Genomic DNA, 22,351 nt, shown 5'->3' on the forward strand with positions numbered 1-22,351 from the left:
AAAGTGAACTGTTTGTGTGTAATCAGGGGTGTATTCATTCTGCTGATTCTGTTGAAAAATGTTTCTTAAACGGAAGCAAATGGGATGAATAGGGGATAAACATACCTGAATTTGTCCAATAGACACTAATTTGCAACTGTTGGACCAATGATTACACCCTACATAGGTCAGCTAGATGCAGGCAAGAGTGTGCAAGGCGGCAATGAATGTGTGACAATTCTCTCAGCCTATGCACCTAGGTTGTAAACTTTCCTTCATAGGCTAGGTTGTAGCAACCTCATGATGGGTATAGGTACAATTTCAGTATCATGTAGTAACCTAAACCTATCAATGTTACATTGAGCTGGGTGAATGGAATATGAATAACAGTCATCTAATATGCTGTAATAGAAATAAGGCCATGCTCATAAGAAAATCTAAAATCATCCTCCCTCATCTTAAACGGCACTGACCACAACTGATTCATGTATAGGCTACTTATAAAGACAGATAGCATAGTCCTCAGTCTTTTTCATAAGAACCTAAGTACAATAAACACATTGCACAGGCTGGTATTTAGCTAACTTATGTAGCAAGCATGTAGCAAGTGAAGCATATGGCTTGACTACACACTATAAAAAGGGTGTTAAACTCATTCCATGGAGGAGCTAGAATCTGAAAGTTTTTGTTTAAGGCCTAGACAACCGGGTGAGGGGAGGTCTTTACCAATTAGTGACCTTAATTCATCAATCAAGTACACCGGTGGAGCGAAAACCTGCAGAACCTTGGCCCTCTGTGGAATGAGTTTGACACATGTTGTCATTGGAGCTTGGTGTGCTGTCCTTCTGAGTTCTGGTGCAGAACAACACAGGGCAGTAGAGAGCCTTACTGCAGAAGCACAACCACTGCACACTCTCCAACAGGTTCTTCAGGAAGAGGTGGAAGGTACACCTGAGGGCCGACGAGGAGAAGTAGAAGATGATGGGGTCCAGGCTGGCGTTGATGGTACTGGACAAGAGTGCGGCCATTCGCCAATTGGGACTCTCCCAGTTAACAAAGCCCACTAAGTGTGACAGGTTGTAGGGCGCGAAGCAGACAATGAACACCAGCAGGGTGGCCAGAGACAGACCGATAGCCCGCAGACGTTTCTTGGGGTTGATGCTGGGCAGCTGAGAGAGGATTCGGATGAAGTTGATGTAGCAGAAGCAGCAGATGAAGAAAGGTACACAGAATAGAACCAGGAAGAGCTCCAGGCGGACAGGTATCAGGACCTGCAGCTGCATCTGGGTGAAATTCGTGTAACACATGTCCCCTTCCTGGGTGGCACTGGAATCGACTAAATATTGAATGATGTAGACGATACTGACGTGCGCCATGGAGATCACCCAGAAGGCGACGCTAGCCACCGTGGTGTACAAAGACCGTCTTATGAGTTTGTACTTGATGGGAAAGGCCACCCCCAGGTAGCGTTCAACGCTGATGGCAGTCAGAAAGAAGGTGCTGTTGTAGATGGTGGCGTAGAAGACGAAGCTGGTCAATGGACACAGGAAGACGGGCATGTTCCATACATTGTCGTCCGCCGCCTCTTTCATCTTGAAGGGCAGGAAGAGCAGAAAGAGGAGGTCCGAGACGGTCAGGTTGAGGAGCAGGATGTCGATGGGCACGGCTTTCTGCCTCACCTTCTTTCCAAAGGTGTAGAAGGCCACACAATTGGCAGGGAGGCCAATCAGGAAGGTGATGATGTAGACCACCAGCACCAGGCAGCTGTGGCTGTGTCTATCCCCGGATTCATTCCCAGACAGCATTCTGCAAAAGAGGAAGGAAACAGACAATGAGCTGATGTTTGCGTTAGCTAATGCAGGTACTCAATTTGGGGTCAATTCAGGATATGCATAGTTAGTCAATAAGGGTGTGAAGCAATTCAAGAGAAACTGAGTCACTGTCACTAGTTTGTTTACAGAAATTCACAGGAAGGATGGATACAATGGGTGTGATGCAATTGGTTAACAAAGCCATGTCATTCTGTGTAACAAGAGTTTCTTTGAGTCTGTGGTTGTCTTTGGCAAGTCAGCGGTGTAATGCACTGCATCTCAGTGCTTGAGGCATCACTACAGACACCCTGGTTCGAATCCAGGCTGTATCACAACCAGTAATTGGGAGTCCCATAGGGCAGCGCACAATTGGCCCAGCGTCGCCCGGGTTTGGCCGGTGTAGGCCGTCATTGTAAATAAGAATTTGTTGGCTGGCTTGCCTAGTAACTGGCCTTTAACTGGCTTGCCTAGTTAAATAAAGGTTAAATAAAAAATAAATGGTTGGACTGTCTACAGAAGACAAATGGGGGTATACAGAGCAAACGTCAATTTCATTATGTTCCTCAAGCAGGTGACTTGTTAGCAAACTCTGCCCCCTTTGCAAACTAGCAAGACCTCGTCTCCGTAGGCACAGTGCATTGGAGTGAAGCCATTAATTGTGGCAAACGAGGTACCCATCACAACAATAAAGGGAGCGGTCTGTTTGTGCTTCACAGCCTTGAGTATCCAAGATGCCTCTCGGCTAATCCCAGTGTTAATACCCAGCGCACGCATGAACCCCTAAGCTTCCTTCTATTCATGGTGGAGCAAACTAACAACATAATACTCCCATCATGACACAAGTGTTCAGTGGCTGGTAAGCCATAAGGATGGTAGAAGAAGAGTGACTTTAATTTCTACAGAGTAAGGGGTTATTTGGTTCCCAATGACACTTCCACAAAGTATCTGTTGAAATGATAGTCACATATTTTGGGGCTAGCAGGGTTATCAAGGTTGACCTCTGCACTGACAATGTTAAAATTGTGAACAGAATATGAATTCAGAAGAAGCTAAATAGATTTTCTGCTTTTCCATACTTTCCTGCTCACTCTAGTTCAACAATTTGATGACACGTGCATGTCAATTTGGTAATATTATGTCAATGTCGATTACATGGGGAAGAATGTAACCAAGGGAAACAATTACTTGTGAGAACTGGATCCTATTTTTCTAACCGACCTTGGGCAATACTGATTAACAGACCATCAACACGGTCATCTACTTCTCATTATCTTTCCCAACACTGATTCAAAACTTACTAATTTTGTAATCAATTTGTGCTAAAACGCACCCTTGGAGGAAAGGGTATAGTTATTCAAAACTGGGTCATGTGAACTTCAATTGTTTATAGAAGCCCAAGTTCTCCAGAAGGGTATATGGTATCTAAATGACAATAAACGACAACATACACCTGGAAGGAAGGAGGTAGCCGGCTTTTCTTAGTTTATCTGGTGTTTCCGGGAAGTCGTCCAGGTGTAACTGATAAAACTGCAGTCTAGCGGATGCGTTTTGGTCTGGGAGGTAGCTCGTTATGAGAAACCACCACGCACTGGACATGTGGCTGTACATGTAAATGTTTGAGGTTCCACGAGGTTTCTCGTTAATTTGACAGCTGATTTCTTTCATAAGATAGGATAAGAAATGTAACATGGCACTCGGTGTAGTGTACAGAGCGAGATTTGGTCGAGCGCGCTAGTGCAGTGGTCACCAACCCTGGTTTGGGTGAGAGCTACTGTGTCCACAAGCTTTTTTCCTTATTTAACAAATCAGCTACTCATCAAGACCTTGATTAGTTGAATAAGGTGTGTTGCAGGGTTGGAACAGAGAGAGTTTCACCTGATCAGTGATGATAAACAATGCTCACCTTGACAGAACCCAACACTTTAAACACAGCCCATCATTACAGGGGTACTACTGTACAGCAATAGAGATGTTGCTCAAGTGACAACATTTTACGGAGAGTGATTGGCCAGACAGAGACGCCCATTTGGATAGCAGCCATCAGACTGGAACATCACACACTCATTCCCAAAGGACAAAAAAAACTCAGTAACCGTGCCAATTTAGACAGAGTGTAGTACAAACACAAAACATACCTATACCATCTCATTACTGAAATGTATTTATTTATATTCCAGTTACATGGTATTTCATATTTACCTTAGATCTAATACATTTCAAAAGGCTTGCAGGTATTTTGTCATATAAAAGCCTTGTCTGTCTACTTTGCCAACATTTACATAAAAGCTCCTGATAATAGCACAAGAAGCGTGATATCTAAAGAGTTCCACTGTACATACCTCAGTCAGCAAACACACAAACACACACAAACACACACACAGGCACGTCTCCTGGTCAAATGGTCAAATGGTGAGTAAGCTTGGCTCCAAATAAAACTGTGCTGTTAATGGTAAAGTCTCTATTTAACGTACTTGATGTCACATACCTCAGTTCGTGCTAAACAGGAAAGAAAATGGACATGTTCCTTATTTTTTTTTGGGGGGGGGGGGGGGGGGGGGGGACTCTCCACAACAGATGATCTTTCTGTAAATGCTCAAACTATCGAAAAAAAAAACTCAACTGCAACTCTGTTGATATGCAACAGCTTACTCAGATTACAGTTTGGGTTTATGTTTAGGGTTAGAGTTAGGATGTGAGGCCTGGCAGCTGAGGCTCGGGTTATGGATTATGTGTTAGGTGTGTAGTCGCAGTAAGGTTTCAAATTGGGTTTAGTATTAGGGTTATGGATAAATAGCTGAATACCATCTATTGTTAAATACACAAATAACCTAAAAAATACAATCCTCTCACCCAACCTTTTACATGGATCACTCAGCATGTGGAGAATGTTAATTACATTTGGGAAATATCAAACTCTCTGATTTACTGTCCCCTCTAGTTCATGTCAACATAGCCTATCTGATTGTTTTCACACAAGAACTCACGCAAACCATGTGAAATCACAACTCGTGCCATTGAGTTTATTACGCTGTCGTTTTTGCTAAGTTTTTACAGACTTTTTGGACTCTTCAGCATCGAAATTCAAACATCCCTGTACAACAAAATGGCTCAAACGATGTGCTATTTGAGTACGATGTTGAGTACAATGCCAACTGAACATGTGAGGTAGTTGAGTCTAATTTGGGGGAAATCCTACAGTGTGGAATAAAATGACATTTCTGCTTGGTGCTCGAGCAAGGAGTTCATGTGTAGACTCAAACTGTATGATGGAATTAATGACTGAATAGTGAGTGGATACGGTCCATTACAATGCATCATCCCTAGTAACTAGACCGTTACTATAAACCAAAAACAAACTGTTCATGAGAAACTTGAGTTGCGGTTACAACTGGCAAGACGTTAGTTCCCATTTATAGAGCAAAGCAACCACACAATTGTCTATACGTGCCTTGAATGGTTGTACTTGCGTCAGATTTGAGGTACGATGGACAAAGAAGTAGGTCAAAGTTCATTCAAAAGGAAACTTTTTCAACACTTCATTTCTTGGTACATCTACTGCAACATGCTTGTTCACCATTTTCCATGGAACCAAGCCAACAAAAAAAAAATGATAAGGCCAATTCATTTCCTTGATGCCCCCATTATTAGCCAAATAACGGCCCCAAAAAAACTAAAACAATTAGACGGGCCCGCTGGGCTAAAGATGGACGAGCCCATCTGGCATTTGCCAGAGCAATATGGCCAAACCAGTCGATCTCTGCTATTGAGTATCACTAACTCTGTTGATCTGCTGCTTAGATTAACTTCATAAATAAATTCATAAATATTAAATAAATACATTTCCTTCTTAGTAAGGAACCTCTGGTTGATGAACATGTGCTGTGTGTCCGGTCTGTCTTTCACATACAACACACACACACATACACACAAACACAAGAACAGGCACACGCATACACTTCTGTTGAAAAGCAAGTCTCATATTACACAGATTAACATAGAGCCAAGATAAGGAGGGATTTATAGTCCATCGGCAGTGAGGAACTATTTGTTTACATCCAACTATACTAAGTATAAGTCCCAAATAGCACCCTATTCCCTGCAGTACATACACAGTGCCGTGAAAAAGGCAAGTCCTCCAGGTCCTTGGCAGCAAAGCATCCCCAAACCATCACACTACCACCGCCATGCTTGACCGTTGGTATAAGGGACCCATGTCATCCAAAAAGCTTTTGACTCATCTGTCCATAGAACATTCTTCCAATAGTCTTGATGATCGCCCAGCTGCTTCCAGGTGCATCTTGGCAAACTTAAGGAAACCTCTCGGATGAGAAGGGTCCCATTATGTCTAGCAAAAAAAACTGCATTCCACAGTAAGAACCTCATACCAACGGTCAAGCATTGTTGTGGTAGTGTGATGGTTTGGGGATGCTTTGCTGCCTCAGGACCTGGACGACTTGCCTTCATATATAGAAGGAGCCCTTTATCTAACATTAGGTTTTGGTTGAAGATCTAATAACATTCAGTATCAAAATATGTGAAAATTGAGAAAATCAAAATACTTTTTTACAGTTTTGTAGTTAGTGCACTACTTTTGACAAGAGGGTTATGGTCCCTGGTTAAAAGTAGTGCACTACATAGGGAAGATGGTGCCATTTGGAATACAACCTATGTTTATGTGTGTGCCACCGATCGAGGCTCCAATCTAACACTAATTGTATAGATTGTATAGTGAAAAGCCAGGTTTAATACATGTGTCATACTTGACATAATGACACAGCATTTCACAGCAGTGACAGAGGTCCTCTATCTAGCTGGGCATTTAGAGCACCCTGGTGGTACTGATAAAGGTAAGATGGGGGGGTGTCAGGGGAACGCTGGGCCCCCGTGGTAATGATGGTAGACACACACCGTGTCAGATGAAGAGCTGCCATCTCGGAGGGTGTTTAATCAGGGACTGTCATGACGAGCGCCTCCCTGACATTTGTGCTTACAGTGTGTGTGTGTGTCGGGCGAGCTGATAGATGAAGCCATGTGATAATTAGAATGGTTTGTTCTTAGTCTCTCCCCATAATTACCCGGAAACCTCAGCGTGGTCCGTGTGCGGCGCGAGCAAGTCAAGAGCTGTTTATCAAAACGGTACGGTCTGACTGGCTGGCGTCTCGTGCTCGGCAATGCACCGCGGTCAACTGACGACAGCCGCTGATTCACGCATCGAATGCCACGCGGTGTTCTCTCGCCAGACCTGGGTATACAATGTGACTCTTGTGTCTGTCTCTGTGACCCTCCTGCGATAGGAAAAGATTGCAGCTGTGTTGACTCTGTCGCCCTCAAGAGACCTCAGGTTAAGGTGTTATCCCCAGCAGCAACAATTCTAAGATATATTCTAAGATATTTAAGTATGAGTCTGAATATATGTTATGTCTCAATTCTTGACATTGTCATTTTCATACTTGTCATTCTGCTGTTTCGAGGTCCTTAACAAATGAAGGCGCATTTACCGTCAACTCTAAGACAAGATGGTTGAACAATGGTTGAATTCCTTTTCATGCCTCTCAAGGACTTACTGTGGTAGAGCCATTGAAATACATATTTTATTTATATGGGGTAAAGTACTTCTGAGCCAACAGGATGTTACAGTAGCAGGACAATGGATGGGGGAGATCACACATTAGCTCAGCTGCTTATCGTTTAAGATGTGTTTTTTCTTATGGCCTCATAACAGCTGATAGGCCTCTGCCCAACCCCTCCCTGGTAATAAATAAATGCACAACGGTAATACATAAATAGAACACATATAAATCTATTTCCTTTAAAGGGGCAACCTGCAGGTGCTTCATCCATTTTTGGATTTATAAGTTAATGATACTGTAAGTACCCATTGATGGTTGAAGAATATAAATACCTTGTGAGCTTAGTTCAACTCTCGTACCATCAGAGCCAACAAATATAAGTCTGTTTTACTCCAATGTTTGTAAACAAAGTAAATGTAAACAAACACTATATAGCATCCAAACATGGTTATAACTATCATTGTACGTCGTGGATGATCAGTCTTGCATCCATTGCTCTGTCTCTGAACTTGAGAGTGGTTACATTTCTCCAGCCCCGTCCCTCAGCGTTTTGCCGGAACAGGGGTGGGGAGAACGCTTTATTATTGTTTCGATTGCTGATGGCCACTTTAAGATAAGACCTGATGACCAGAACAAATAAAACTCAACCAGAACTCTATTTCTATGCTGGTGGTACAGTATGGTCACAAATGGTTCTCAATTTTTCTTTTTTAAATAAAAAAAATGCAACTACAAAGAAACAGAAATACAGCAGGAAAGCCACGATTGACAACACAAGCCTATGTTTTGTTTGTTGATCTGATTTATATTTGATTTGTTGACCCATTCATGTTCGTATTCCAGTGGATGCTCTTCTGCTACAGTATGTCTGGCCTTGTAAAAATAACCCTCTGTGCATCAACGCAAGAGCAAGTGGCAGTTGTAGGATGTTGACGTTTTCTGTAGCGAGCGAATAGGCCTTGCATGCTCTCTCTGGGGTTTCTGTCTTCTCTGTTGTGCTTTAAATCAATAGCTGACTGTGATCATTTGTTAGACGAGCTAAACATGACTGTGGATTTCCTTGTTGCTATTCACCACAGTTTTATCTTATCTGTGTTCAGTATATTTATTGAATTGCAGACAGTTTTCCTTGCCTATGGCTCAAGTCTATTGTTTTAATTTTGTGGTATTGAACAAGCAGTGTTGTAAAATCCTATCTAATGGAAAATACCTTAGAGGCAAAGGAAATGGTTCTAATCAATGAGTCCCCTGAAGTCTCTCTTGCACGTTTGGCTCCCCCTAGTGGAGATACAATACATAAAAACTCATGTCTGATTTTCCTGCTCAAAATGTTTATTGCAGACAGACTGATGTGATACTCAACTCCAGACGTTGTTGAAATTATGATTGTGTTCCAAATGACACCCTATTCCCTTTATAGTACACTCATTTTGACCAGGACCCATAGAGCTCTGGTCAAATTTCTCTCACAAAATAGGGAATATGATGCCATTTGGAATACAACCTATGTTGCTACTGGGCTTCAGCCAATACATTTGCATGCAGATGCACATCCTGTGCAGACAAACACGCCGATGTTCCAGCCAGTCCCTGCAAAGAGAGACATGCGTTAAAAATGGAATTGAAATAGAAAATAATAGATAGGTGTTCAAAATGAGAAGGATTTAAGTCTTACTTCGGGACTCATCCTCATGGAGCATTGGACTAGTAACCGAAAGGTTGCAAGTTCAAATCCCTGAGCTGACACGATACAAATCTGTCATTCTGCCCCTGAACAGGGAGTTAACGCACTGTTCCTAGGCCGTCATTGAAAATAAGAATTTGATCTTAACTGACTTGCCTAGTTAAATAAAGGTAAAAAAATAATAATAATTAAATGGACCCATTTCTTCTGGTGGTGTCAGTGGTGTTTTTCTTAGCACTGATGGAAACGAAGAGGAGACTTACAACCATGTACGTTATATCTGTGCAGTGAGTGAATACCTCTAAAAACGGATGCTTTCTTTCCTCCCTTCCCTGTGGTAATCACTGATCAGTACAAGAGTGGATAGGTGAAAACATGCGTTCCCCATTGCTTCAATCAATGTGTCAGATCAGTGATTTCCTCATGGAAAGAAGTATGAATACATTTGAAGGGTATTTGAATAGGTCCATTGACTGTCCTGTGTGTGAGACACCCTCTAGGGTTTATACTACCTGTGGCATTGGATGCCATAGTAGATCCCCAGAAAAACCACCACCAAAACCACAGCAACGGTTACACACACCATGAGCAGCACTGGCTCGTCTGGGTCAGGAGGGCTGGGTGGAGCCACTGTGTGATAAATACTAGACACACACACCAGTAAGTAATTTAATCACAACAAAAATGCTGATTTTACACATCCATTCCTGTTGCCTTGTTTCGTACGCTAATTTATTGCCCTAATGTGAAGCATAAACAATACAAATTTGCTGCAGCAAACACAGTAAATCATGGAAGGAGAGGAAAACAACCACGTTCAATGTACATGCAAATTGCATTCTGGAAAGGAGCAGTATCAGCATGTACAGTCGGCAATGGAGTCTTCCTACGTGACATATTCCTATCATTTTGGAAAAACAGACAGTCATTTAGCTTCGGAGGATAACTATAATATGATTTCTACCATTCCTCAACAGTACAAAGTCCTTCTACCTTAGCAATTGTGGAGCAGGGCTGTATTTGATGTACTCACAAGTGGGAGCTGTGCTGAGGGACTGATCGAGCAGCAAGCCAGGAACTCCTAATTCCTCCATAACAAGCTGAGGAAACAGACATACATTTCACTAATGTGGAAAATCAACAACTCCCTAAGGGAGTCTGCATACTCGGCAAAAGAAGAACAGTATTTTATTAAATTGAACGAGTCTTACTCACCGAGTGTCAGCACATACAAAACAGGATTGAAAAGGTCAACTCGTGTCTCTAAAGGACTTTCTCCTGTTCTTAGTCCCGAATGCAGAGGTCAACATATCTTCCTCATTGTTAATGCTCTAAAATACGGCTTGAGATTCAGTAGGCTTATTCCCTCTATCAACCATGACTCGTCCAATAGATTCTGCCATGGAATCATGTGCCCAAATTTACAGCAGGAATACAGTAATAGGTTTCACAGGAAGGAAAATCTCTGCTGTGGTGCAAAATTGCAGTATTCGTCTGGCAACTCTGGTGCTGGTAATTTTACAGCGCAGATTCTTCAACTTAAAAACTGTTTAGTAAATACAATATTCTGGGAATATTTGTAACAGCTGAAGATGGTCAGAATGCCTGGAGGCCAAGATGATCTCAAAATCAATTAAGATTATACCAGTAGGCAGTTAAGATTATACCAGTAGGCAGTTAAGATTATACCAGTATGCAGTTAAGATTATACCAGTAGGTAACATTATATCAAAATGAATGTCATATAATACACTGACATACAGTATTTTCCTGTAAATAAACTCCTCCCAATGATCGACATTCACAAGACACCACGTGGGGCAATCAAAACACTTTATTATTGTCAATAAAACATACTGGTCAAGAAAAACGCATGTTCAACGGAGACCCCTAATCTTTAAAAACCTCAAGTCAAGTAAAGGAACTGGATGGGGAAGAGAGGGGGCTTCCAATCTAGAAACAACCCCTAGCCCAGGGTTCCCCAACTGGTCCTCAACTGGTGGCCCTCTATTCTGTATTCTCAGGGAACATTTATTTTAATATAAAACAGCCTCCCTGAGTCACAAAGACACATATCGCAATGGCAGTGCCAACATATTTACCACGTAACAGAAAAACAAAAACATGAAATGCACATTTTGTTCTAAAGAAAACTAAGATTCCTTCCAAAAGAGATCACTTGTAATGTGCCAATCCCCCACACAAAAGAACATTGTAGTCCCAGAGCAAATTGTTTTGCTTTGCTTAGTCGGGGAAAATGTTGCAGCTCAGCAGCTTCTTTGTGCTGACCTCCTCCACGCATGGCCGCTATTATTTTCCGAGCCATTTAAACCGCATAAAAGCGCTTAATTAATAAGCGGCCCATCCATTTGTGGGGTCTCCTTCATAGTTAGTTGCGCATTGCTTCCGAAGCCCAGGCCCCGAAGCGAATCCCCTTAATTGAGTGGTGTCAAGAGAAGCATCTGTAAACAGAAAGTCACCACGTAAATACTTCCATGGAAATATTAAATAAAGCAAGTCGCAGAGGGGTTTTTATTTCCTTCAGAATTTTCACACAGTAGTTCCCAGGGGCCAAGTCCATTCAATCAATTGGAATCCGTCCAGCAAGGGTTCTCTTTTCCTGTCCTTGTTACTGTTTATTCTAGTCACAAGGAGCAACACACACACAGACATGAATGGAAACAAGTCCTCGTTGTTGTGGCAGTGCCTCATTCTCTCTCTGAACACGCTGAATGGGAGAGGCCACGTACACACGGCCTGGAGATTCCCGCCATCAATAAGGCCTTTTTCTCATTCCTACTATTTGGTTGTATGGAGCTTCAGAAAGGACACATAAGTGTGTGTTTTCCAGTGACTCATCGTCGGTACTGTTGAAAATCAACAGATAGCATACACTTGACAGGCAGGGGGAGTCGACTGCGGGAAGTGTGTGTGATAGAGTGTGAGTGAGTGGGGGTGTGTGTGTGTGCACGTGCACACGTGTGTTTTTGCTTGGTCTCCATTGCTTTAGAGTAGGGCTCCCATAGTCATCCATGCTTGTGTTTCTCCTCTTGTCAGTTGCTGGTGTGTGTGTGTGTGTCCGTTGGCATCACTCAGTGTCTCGGCCTCCCTTGGTGGGTCTGCTGTCGAAGAGAAAGAACAAGACCTTAATTATATACAAGTCGTGTTCAACATAGCCACTGACACACTGGTACGGTAGAGACAGACAAACACCCAGCTAAACTACCCTGGCTGTATCCCTGCCAAATACTCTTGTCATTACTCCAGCAGAAAGATACCAGTCGCTCAACAGGAAGTGCAGGCCCCGCTATAAAAGCTGCTTGGCAAGCTTCCCTGTGACTCGGGTTGCAAAGGGAGGGTATATAACTGGAAGCTTTTGAAGTTTCAATGATGTTATGTAATTTATCACAAGACATCTAGAGGCTCTTTTGGGTACTTCACATTTTCACAGGTGTCTAATTATCTCTGGCCCTCTGCGTGGCCTCATCACGTGTCAAATATTTAAAATAAGATTTTTTTTATTTTTTTTTATCTAAATAAATTACAAAGCTGTAAAACGTTATCCTAAATATAAACCATCAACTTAGTGACTTAGTGAATACCACTGTTATGAAATATCCTTTATATATTTATTTGACCGTGTCAATATGTTCTTGTTGTTAATGTGTTAGCGCCAAACTGGTGAAAAAAAAGTCAATAGTTGGAAGAGTTGCAGAGTTCATTTTAAATAATGCCATAGTCTATTAGGTGCTTTTCTCACGAATTAGGCCATTTTCTCTTGTACCATGTGGTCTATTCACTAGAAACTCATGGGCAATATGGACACAGATATACAAAATAGATACTATATATGAATACATCTTTTTTAAGTTATTCATGTATACATAACCAAAGTTACCATAGATTACCTGTTAATTACCAAAATCACAGATTACAGTAACTTGAGTAAATTGCCAGTAGTTTTGCAACTCTACCCGTGACACACATATTCTAGACATATTATAGGGGCGGCAGGTAGCCTAGTAGTTGGGCCAGTAACCGTAAAGGTTGCTGGATCGAATCCCCGAGCTGACACGGTCAAAATTTGTCATTCTGACCCTGAACTAAACTACCACTGTTCCCCGGTAGGCCGTCACTGTAAATAACAATTTGATCTTAACTGACTTGCATAGTTAAATAAATAAAGTTAATAGGGTTCCATTTGGGATGCGGACTAACTGAGAATGAGAGGTGGGGAAACCTAAGAAACTAAGTAGACAGAGAATGACATAATGAGACAGACATAATGATCACATGTCTGAGACAGAGAGCCGTGTGGCGATTAATGAATCATGAAATGGCTAATCAACATATATCAAACATATGGGAATGGTTGGCTCTGATATCAAGCACTACTTTGGTGTCTACTTACCTGGCGTGGGTGGGCAGGATTCCTGTGGGCATGTTGAGTACCTTGGCCGTGCCTGTGTGTGTTATCAGCGTGCACGTGGTGGCCATTTCCTGAGTGCAGGTTGGCCGGCATGGTAGCGTCGGGATGTCTGTGGGGCGGGTGGGCGTTGGGGTGTCTCTGTGTGGTGTGTACGTTGACTGGGGGCCTGAGAGGGCCATCGGGGCCCCGGTTTGGAGACTGGTGCTGGGTGCGTTCTCTGGGAATAGTCTGAAAATGAGCCAGAGGGATCACGGGAGGGGGCGTGGGGGGCCGCTGGCGCCCAGGGTTAGGGCCTCGAGCTTGGGTGTTGAGCAGGGCGGCCTGTGTCTGTTGGTTACGGTTGTGAAAAGGGTTAGGGGTTGTCAGTGTGTGCATCTCCAGGGCCGTCTGAGTGAGGCTACTGGGGTTCTGTGTAACAGGCTGTGATATTGCACCCCAACCTTGTGTTGCTGTCTGTCTCTGGTCTTGTGTGGGCTGCGGTATCATATGTGTGTTTCCCCTACCATACTGAATCCCGATTTGTGTCTGTGGGATGTGATTTGGATTTGTTAGAGCTTGAGTGTTGAGTGTGGTGCCTCGGGGCATGTTGGTTATTAGTCCCTGTGGAGCGCCTGGTCCCTGTTGTTGCAGCTGGGGGTTGTGGTGGCTATGTGAGGCATTTTGTTGCCTGGGGCCAGTCTGGCTTTGAGAAGCGGTCTGAGCTGTGATCTGGGACTGAGCTCTGACATCCTGCCGGGCTCTCTGCCTTGGTGTATCGCGTACATGAGAACTGATATGCGACTGTGTGTGGCTTGGAGCCCCAGGCTGATTGTTCGTCCCATGAGTGTGGGGGAGGTTCTGGGCCTGTCTGCCCGCCGTAGGTGCAGCCTTCCTGGGTGTAGATCGGCTCTGTGGGGGGCTCTGGGTCTGTGCTCCTGGCCCACTCCTTCGGGTGTGTGGTTGAAATCGTCTAGCCTGGGACGGAGACTCTGTGCTATCAGAGGTGTAGCTGCTGTCGGGGGAAGCCTGTACCCTTCTGGGGGAGTTGTTGGGGTACGCCGGGGTGCCCCTCAGACGGTCCCAAGGCATTTGTTGGTGGTGTGAGCTGGCACTTGGTGTGGCATGACTGGCATCCCGTGGCACAGAACTGGCCGTTGCTGGGTCGGAGTGTCTAGGCTGGGTATCAGTAGCCTGGTCCCTCTGGCAGGCCTGTGTGTTGGCGTTTCGCTGGAGAGTGTGACTTCGACCACCGTGTGTGTAACCAGTAGGAACAGGACCAGTAGAGACTTGAGGACCAGTGTCTAAGTTACTGTGGTCAACCTGTGAAGGACCACCAGGATATGACAAGCCAAGTTGCATCCTGGGATTGGAGTATGACTGTCCAGTCTGTGTGACCGTTTGTGGGTTGTTATTTTGAACTTGAGGAGCACTAGCACTGTTGGCTACATTGATGGCACTCCACTGCATTGTACTGTCCTGAGGGCTTGTAAATTGTTGCTGTGACTGTTGGTTGGGATGTTGACCATTAGTTGGATAGGAATTGAGATTGACGTGAACCGTGGGTAGCTGTGCGTTGCTATTTTGCTGGTTGTGTGGCAGTGTGTTAAGGTTAACACCGACCTGAGTAGAACCCGCTTGTATGAGAATGTTTGGATTGTTCGGGTGGTTTTGAGTCATCTGTGGGAGGGTGTCGAGTGTGTTGGCATTCTGAGGTGCAGCAGTGCGTGTGAAAGTGTTGTGGTCCTGCGTGGTGGCATTTCGTGGAAATGAATTGGCATTCTGATGTTGAGCATTGTGTGGGAACCCATTGCTGTTGGCATGGCCATTGTGTTGAAGTGTGTTAGTGTCACGTGGCGGTGTGTGTGTGTTTTCGCGGCCATCGGGTGGGACAGAGTGCTGGCCACCTAAAGTCCGGGTACCAGGTGGAGGGGGCTCTGGAGGCTGAAAAGGAGAGAGAAAGAGAAGAGCAAGAAAGAAATGGATTAATTGATGAAATAAAGTGCTTTCAGAATGATAATATTTTGGGGAAAAGATGAGTGTCTTACTGTAAGCATGAGGTCTGGGTGTCCCTTTTGTCCTGTGGCCTCCGGTCTTCGGTCAACTGTGATAAGCAACATTGTCACATACAATATTCAAACATAGAAACATATGTTTACATGAGCATCTGTACCACACACAACTGGAATCTTATACACAGGTCAACGTGAATGTTCAGACAGACAGACAGACAGACAGACAGACAGACAGACAGACAGACAGACAGACTCTCACTCACCTCTCCTCCAGCGCACCAGGAGTACGATGGCCATGATGATTAAGATCAGAGCGACCACACAGCCTATCACTATGCCAGCCACTGCCCCTGCACTGAGGCATGTGCCTGAGACAGAGGGGAACAGGGAAGGAAGGTGGGGGGGGGGGGGGGGAGACAGGGACAGAAAGAGTGGGAGGGAGGTGGAGACAGAAATTAATAATGATAATGTGTCACGGACACGGAGCCCAGACAGACAAATAGACGAGGTTTCAGAAAGAGAATGATGAAGTGATGGCAGGGGAAGAGAGGTGAGAGAGAACGAGTGGTGGAAATAAAGGGAAGAACAGTGAAGACAGCTGAAAGTCATAGAAAAAGAGTTTGATTCCCATTGCGAGAGCATTTGGTTGAATCAATCTTTCGCTGATGAGCTAGGCTGTGCCAAAATGTTCCCCTCTCTTCACTCAAAGATGGATGCCGCTGCGCCGTCCAAAACGAAACAGTCACCAGAATGAGTCACGGTAGTGGTCAAGGCCAGTGTTCGTCCCGCATAACTCACCCACGATGGCCAGGCCCGTCGCCTGCTCCGACGTGGCGCCCGTGATGGCGTTGCTAGCCACGCACTTGTATTGGCCGCTCTGGTTGGTGGAGAAGGTCTGGAGGCTGAACACGCCACTGTCTGGTTGTCCAGACGCCACGGGTTCATTGTTGTATTGCCAGGAGAAAGTGGCAGGGGGCAGGGAGTCGGACACGCAAGTGAGATGGATCGTCTGGCCTAGCACTGCATCCGCTCCTCCCACACAGTCTACCGGAGAATCATTGCTCAGCACGGGGGTGTCTGGACCATCTGGAGGTGGAGGGGAGGAGGGGGGGGGGGGGGGGGACATCAACAGACAGACTCAAAGACAAAGCATGTGGCTCACAGACTATCACAGTAAAGTTTCACCTCAAAATGAATGGGGACAATATTACGGGGGTTGGGTATGACTAGTAGCTTCGCGAGTTGCATGATACCGGAAGCTCATGCGGGATCAGTCGGCTCACGAGGCTTTATGAGTAGTGATATTATTGCTAATGAGAATTAGCCCTGTAGCCTATTTAGTAATGCACTTATGTGGCTAACTGGTAGTGACATTACTTGGTGTAATGTAGTTGAACAACTAGCTCATATCATTAGCATTTTTTTGACTGCTGGGCCATGTACATTAGGCACCAAACAGAAGAAAACAGACTAAAACAAGGAAAGACTTGAAAGTGCCCTAATTAACAGAACCCTGGACACTAGATAGTTACTCACAGTCAGAGCCGGACCACTGCATCTGGGGCCACAGTTTTCCCTGCAATTCTATACTTTTTTGCCATGGGGCAGAGAGAAACTTGTGCAGTCTTATAGCTAACCTCATGCTACTCTGTGACCACAGAGAGTCGGGACACCCGTTTAACGTCCCATCCGAAAGACGGCACCCTACAGAGGGCAATGTCCCCAATCACTGCCCCGGGGCATTAAGCTATTATTATACTGAACAAAAATGTAAACGCATGTAAAATGTTGGTCCCATGTTTCATTAGCTGAAATAAATAAAAGTACATTTCCCATTTGCACAAAAAAACATATTTCTCTAAAATGTTGAGCACAAATTGGTTACATCCCTGTTAGTGAACATGTCTCCTTTGCCAAAATAATCCATTCACCCAACAGGTGTGGAACATCAAGAAGCTGATCGTTACACAGGTACACTTTCTGCTGGAGACAATAAAAGGCCACTGTAAAATATGCAGTTTTGTCACACAACACAATTCCATAGATGTCTCAAGTTTTGAGGGAGCATGCAATTGGCATGCAGACTGCAGGAATGTCCACCAGAGCTGTTGCCAGAGAATTTGAGGTTCATTTCTCTACCATAAGCCGCTTCCAATGTCATTTTAGGGAATTTGGCAGTACGTTCAACTGGCCTCACAACCGCAGACCACGTGTAACCACGGCAGCCCAGGACCTCCACATCCGGCTACTTCACCTGTGGGATCGTCTGACACCAGCCACCCAGACAGCTGATGAAACTGAGGAGTATTTCTGTCTGTAATAATGACCTTTTGTGGGGAAAAATGAATTCTGATTGGCTGGGCCTGACTCTCCAGTGGGTGGGCCTATGCCCTCTCAGGCCCACACATGGCTGCACCTGTGCCCAGTCATGTGAAAACCATAGATTAGGGCCTAATGAATTAATTTCAATTGACTGATTTCCTTATATGAACTGTAACTCAGTAAAATTGTTGAAATTGTTGCAGGTTGCTTTTAAATTTTTGTTCAGTATATTTCTTTTTACCAGAGGAAAGAGTGCCTCCTACTGGCACTCCAACACCACTTCCAGCCACATCTGATCTCCAATCCAGGGACTGACCAGGACCGACCGTTCTTAGCTTCAGCAGTGGGGTGCAGTGGGGTGAGGTTTAGAGAAAATTGTGCCGTCATATAGCTAATCTCATGCTATTCTACACACTTTGCCATTATGAGGCTGAGAGAAAATATTGCAGTTTTAAAGCTAATTTATGGTTAATTACAATCCTACACATTTTGCCATGACTTATCAAGTGTTCATATGCCATCTAATCACCCCTGGATTACCCCTGCATGCCAAGTCTGGAATCCGACCCTGTTCACTGGCCCTGCTCACTGTGTGGCTTATGTTATCAGCATTAGCAGCTGGGCCTGCAATGACTCACAGTAAACTGTGAGGGTCTTTGAGGCGGTCTGAGCACTGACAAGGTTAGCGACGGTGCAGGAGTAGACCCCGGCATCTTCCCTCCTGGCTGGGTTGATCACCAGGTCGCCCCCTTTGATAGTGACCCTGGAGTTCGAGGTGAGAACAGAGCCCCCTTTACCCCACATCACACTGGTCTCTGTCCCCTTGGTCCAGGTACAGCGCACAGACACATTGCCCCCCTCCAGAGCCACTGACGGCACAAACATAGTCACGCCATCCACTGCATCTAGGGTGGGGAGAGAAGATAAGCAAGGGAGATTATAGACTGGTCCCAAATCGGTTAGTGTTGTCTTCATAACTCCTATGGTCATTGACTACTCTTATGGTCATGCCAACTCCTATGGTAATTGTTACCTCCTATAGTCATTATCATGCCACAAACTATTATTGGACCAGGCTAGTGAATACTGGAGTAGTAGACTGATTTGGAGATACACACAGGGAGAGCTTTTGAATTAGCCATTATTGGGCTTTCACAGTGTGACCACAGACAGAGGGGGATTCAATTCAAGCTTCAAAATATGCTGAAAAATAGAGGGACACTTAGTGTTTTCTGCCTAAACTAATTTTGTTTAATGAAAATAATGGGCTGGGAGAAGAAGCAACATCCAGACATGGGAGCAGATGGTAAATAAAGGGGCAGATGGCAAAAGTGGCTTTCAAGATGCCAATAAGCGCTAGGCCTGGACTGAGAATATAAAGATAGAAGTGCTATCTGTGGCTAAAAATAACAGTAATAACAAACACTAACAGGTCTGGGCAAACAAGTGGCTATAATCACATTACACTTCAAGCTCGATTTTCCACCACTGCTATTCACTTCTGTAATTCTCCCTCCCATCCTCCTCCTTTCTCTCCCACACTACATCCCTCCTTCCTTTCCTCCCTCCTTCCCATCCTCCTCCTTTCTCTCCCCCACTACATCCCTCCTTCCTTTCCTCCCTCCCTCCCATCCTCCTCCTTTCTCTCCCCCACTACATCCCTCCTTCCTTTCCTCCCTCCTTTTCTCCCTCCCTCCTTTCCTCCCTCATTTCCTCCCTCCTTACCGAATACTCTGAGCTGTATAGACCTTGAGTTTTGGGCCAGGCCCGTGGTGGGCGAGGGGTCCACCTGCACTGTGTAGTTCCCCGCGTCTCCCAGCTGGGCACTGCTGATACGGAGCTGGGTGGCTGTGATGGTGACCCTGCCCTGGTACTGGGCCACAGTGTTGAGCACCGCACTGCCCCCCACCCACAGCCCCAGGGGGGTCACCCCACCTGGGTACCCCCATGTGATGGAAAACACCTGGGACACTGTGACCACCGTGAAGACCGCATCGGTGCCAGTCTGCACCAGGACTGGATCTGACTTAAACTGGATTGAGACCAGGTCCTGGGAGAAAGTGACAGATATGATGACTGGAATGTAAGAAAGGGGGGAGAAGAATACAATGACTATCACTTCTTTACCTGCTTAATTTCTTACAGTGATTATAACAAGTTATAACACTAGTATGAGAGTGTTTGAGGGGTATAGTTGGGGGAATTTAATTACTTTGTAAGCATATAAAAGGCCCCAAAAGTCTTCAGCAGATGAATTATACTAAATCAAATCAATATGCTCAGTCATGGTGGATTGACTTTACAAGGTGTGCATGAGAAGGACACAAATTGAGATGAATTGCACCGAGGTTCCCTCATTGATCATTTGCAGTAAAACAGCAGCACACTTTTAAAGTAGAGGTGGATACTGGATAGAGAAAGTATGACTCAGAGGGTGTGTCCCAAATGGCACCCTGTTCCCTTTATAGTGCCCTACATAGGGTTCCGATCAAGGCCCACAGGGCTCTGGTCAAAAGTTGTGCACTGTGTGGTGGAATAGGGTGCCATTTGGGAAACAGTCATGGAAGAGCTGATAAGCCTTTGGACATTGTGTGGTAAAATATCACACACCCTGATAAAGGTTGTTAAGCCAAAACTTTGGTTGAATAAATTCACAAGGAGAGATGAGTGTGTGACTTTATTTTTCATTTATGCGATAGAACACAAAGACTAAGAATGCAGCCGAGCTGGGAAGGAGTCATTGTTTCTGTCACCTTGGAATTTCCCAAAAATGTAGAGCTACTAGTCCAACCTCTCCCACATTTTAAAAACACACACGTCAGCATTCTTTCCACAGGCACACCCTTTTGGTCAGCTTTAGGTTAGGTTACTCAGTTAAGTCAACATTGAAGCCCCTGTCAGAAAATTTAGGGAGGAGAGATGCCTTACCTGCCAATGACAGAACTACAGGAAGCAGGTGTAAGTTCATCACATAGTCAGGAAAGCCTGTGGAGGATTTTTGACTCAGACTCAAATCACAACTAAATTGAAGTGAATGAAATGTGTCTGTTTAAGACTAATTAAAACACAGAAAGAAAGAAACCCAGGCTGTGTTCTTCTGAAATCACAAATAGGACATGCTAGTAGCTTAGCGTGCTAGCATTCTAAACCTGACAGAGTACATAAGATGAAGATTGTGAATAAACTCACTTTCACTTAATTCAAAACATGTCTTGAAAGATTTTCAATGTCAATACTTACGACAGACTTTTCTCTTTTCTCTCATGTTTCATTTGTAAAAGCCATAAGCAGACTTTTGGCAAACCAGTTTGTTTAAGTGTGAAAGGTTTCACTTACTGTTTTCTCCACGCTCACCTGTCTCCGCCGGTGTATTCATTAGGCCACACCTTAGTAAAACCTCTTGCAATGGAAAATGTTGCGCACTAAAAATAAGAGTTTCTTATAGGACGAATTCAGATAGGTCCATCTCTGTTTCACCCCTTTTCTTCTGTTTGGTTCCTAGTGAATACACCCTTGTCTTGCAGACACACCTGTCCTCTTAAAGGGATCGTTCACCTCAATTACTTGAAAGCAGCATTGTGAGCCTATGGGCCAAGAGAGCACGCAATCCATACTGGGTTTGTTTATTAAGGCACACCAGCTACAAACATCAGTAGCTGATGACAATTGAAGTGAACAAACACCAGTTAGTTTCCATTCAAAATCACAACCATATCCTGCTGTCCTTTCTCAGTTAGCACTTGTGGGAATAGTTGTGGAAAAACCTCAAAAAAAGTATAATTCAAGAGCAAGTTTTACCTGTGCTGAATACTTTACACATGCTCCACTTATAAATGTGTGGAGCTGAATTTCTTTTGAGGTGATTGGATTGTGAAAATACAAATGTCTAAGTGCTGCCCTATAGCAGAGACAGGGAATGATCAAACCTATGGTCAACATGCATTGTAGTTCCTTGAGAAAGATACATTCATTAACAACAACTGTAAGTGAGAGCTCGAAGAGGAAAGTAGGCGGCAGTGTAAGGAGCATGCACATGTACACATCCCAATGAAGACAACGCAAGGGCGTAACACAAAGCATTGTTACGTTTATAGGTGCATCAGTGAATTTAGCACAGCGATGAAAGAATGGAGCTCTTGATTGGGCCTAGTAGCCAAGTCTTACTTATTGTTTCTGTGCATTCTTTCTGCACCAATCTACTGGTAGTAGATCACTTCAGGCCCGTAGCTACATAGGACACAGAGGTCCAGACCACTAACTTATTTCTGTTTTTTTCTAAAACCAGTTATCTAAACTTCTAGTAATCATGTCGAAAATCACCGATCGGGCATGCAGGGCCATGTGCCCAGGGGCCCTGACCTCCAGCGGGCCCCCATTGATTTTGCTAGTCACTCGCCATCAGATATCATATTAAACATGGCGTAAGTCTGCAAAATGTGTTGAATTTCTGAAAATGTTATTTTTAAACTGCAAAAAATGCCTCCCCAGCCCATGGCAAATGTGTTGAAAATATTGAAGAAATGGAGACAATCTCTAACATCCAAAGCATGGACACCGAGACAGAG

General features: G+C 44.4%; 2 protein-coding genes across 2 annotated transcripts; both read right to left on the reverse strand.

Moving 5' to 3' along the window:
• Window positions 1-725: 725 nt before the first annotated feature.
• LOC139385487 (free fatty acid receptor 2-like) lies at window positions 726-1,784 on the reverse strand. The gene has a single exon (XM_071130586.1). The coding sequence runs from the start codon at window positions 1,782-1,784 to the stop codon at window positions 726-728; it is 1,059 nt and encodes a 352-aa protein (XP_070986687.1).
• Window positions 1,785-10,866: 9,082 nt separating this feature from the next.
• Window positions 10,867-21,247, reverse strand: LOC139385492 (uncharacterized). Its single transcript, XM_071130595.1, has 9 exons — window positions 21,123-21,247; window positions 20,715-20,771; window positions 19,512-19,862; window positions 18,425-18,691; window positions 16,263-16,550; window positions 15,728-15,832; window positions 15,498-15,553; window positions 13,456-15,393; window positions 10,867-12,166 (listed from the first exon to the last, which is right to left on the reverse strand). Exons 1-9 carry the CDS (start codon window positions 21,160-21,162, stop codon window positions 12,137-12,139), a joined length of 3,132 nt encoding a protein of 1,043 aa, XP_070986696.1. The 5' UTR covers window positions 21,163-21,247; the 3' UTR covers window positions 10,867-12,136.
• Window positions 21,248-22,351: the final 1,104 nt, after the last annotated feature.

The sequence above is a fragment of the Oncorhynchus clarkii genome, chromosome 3, assembly GCF_045791955.1.
Source record: "Oncorhynchus clarkii lewisi isolate Uvic-CL-2024 chromosome 3, UVic_Ocla_1.0, whole genome shotgun sequence".
Lineage (NCBI taxonomy): Eukaryota > Metazoa > Chordata > Actinopteri > Salmoniformes > Salmonidae > Oncorhynchus > Oncorhynchus clarkii.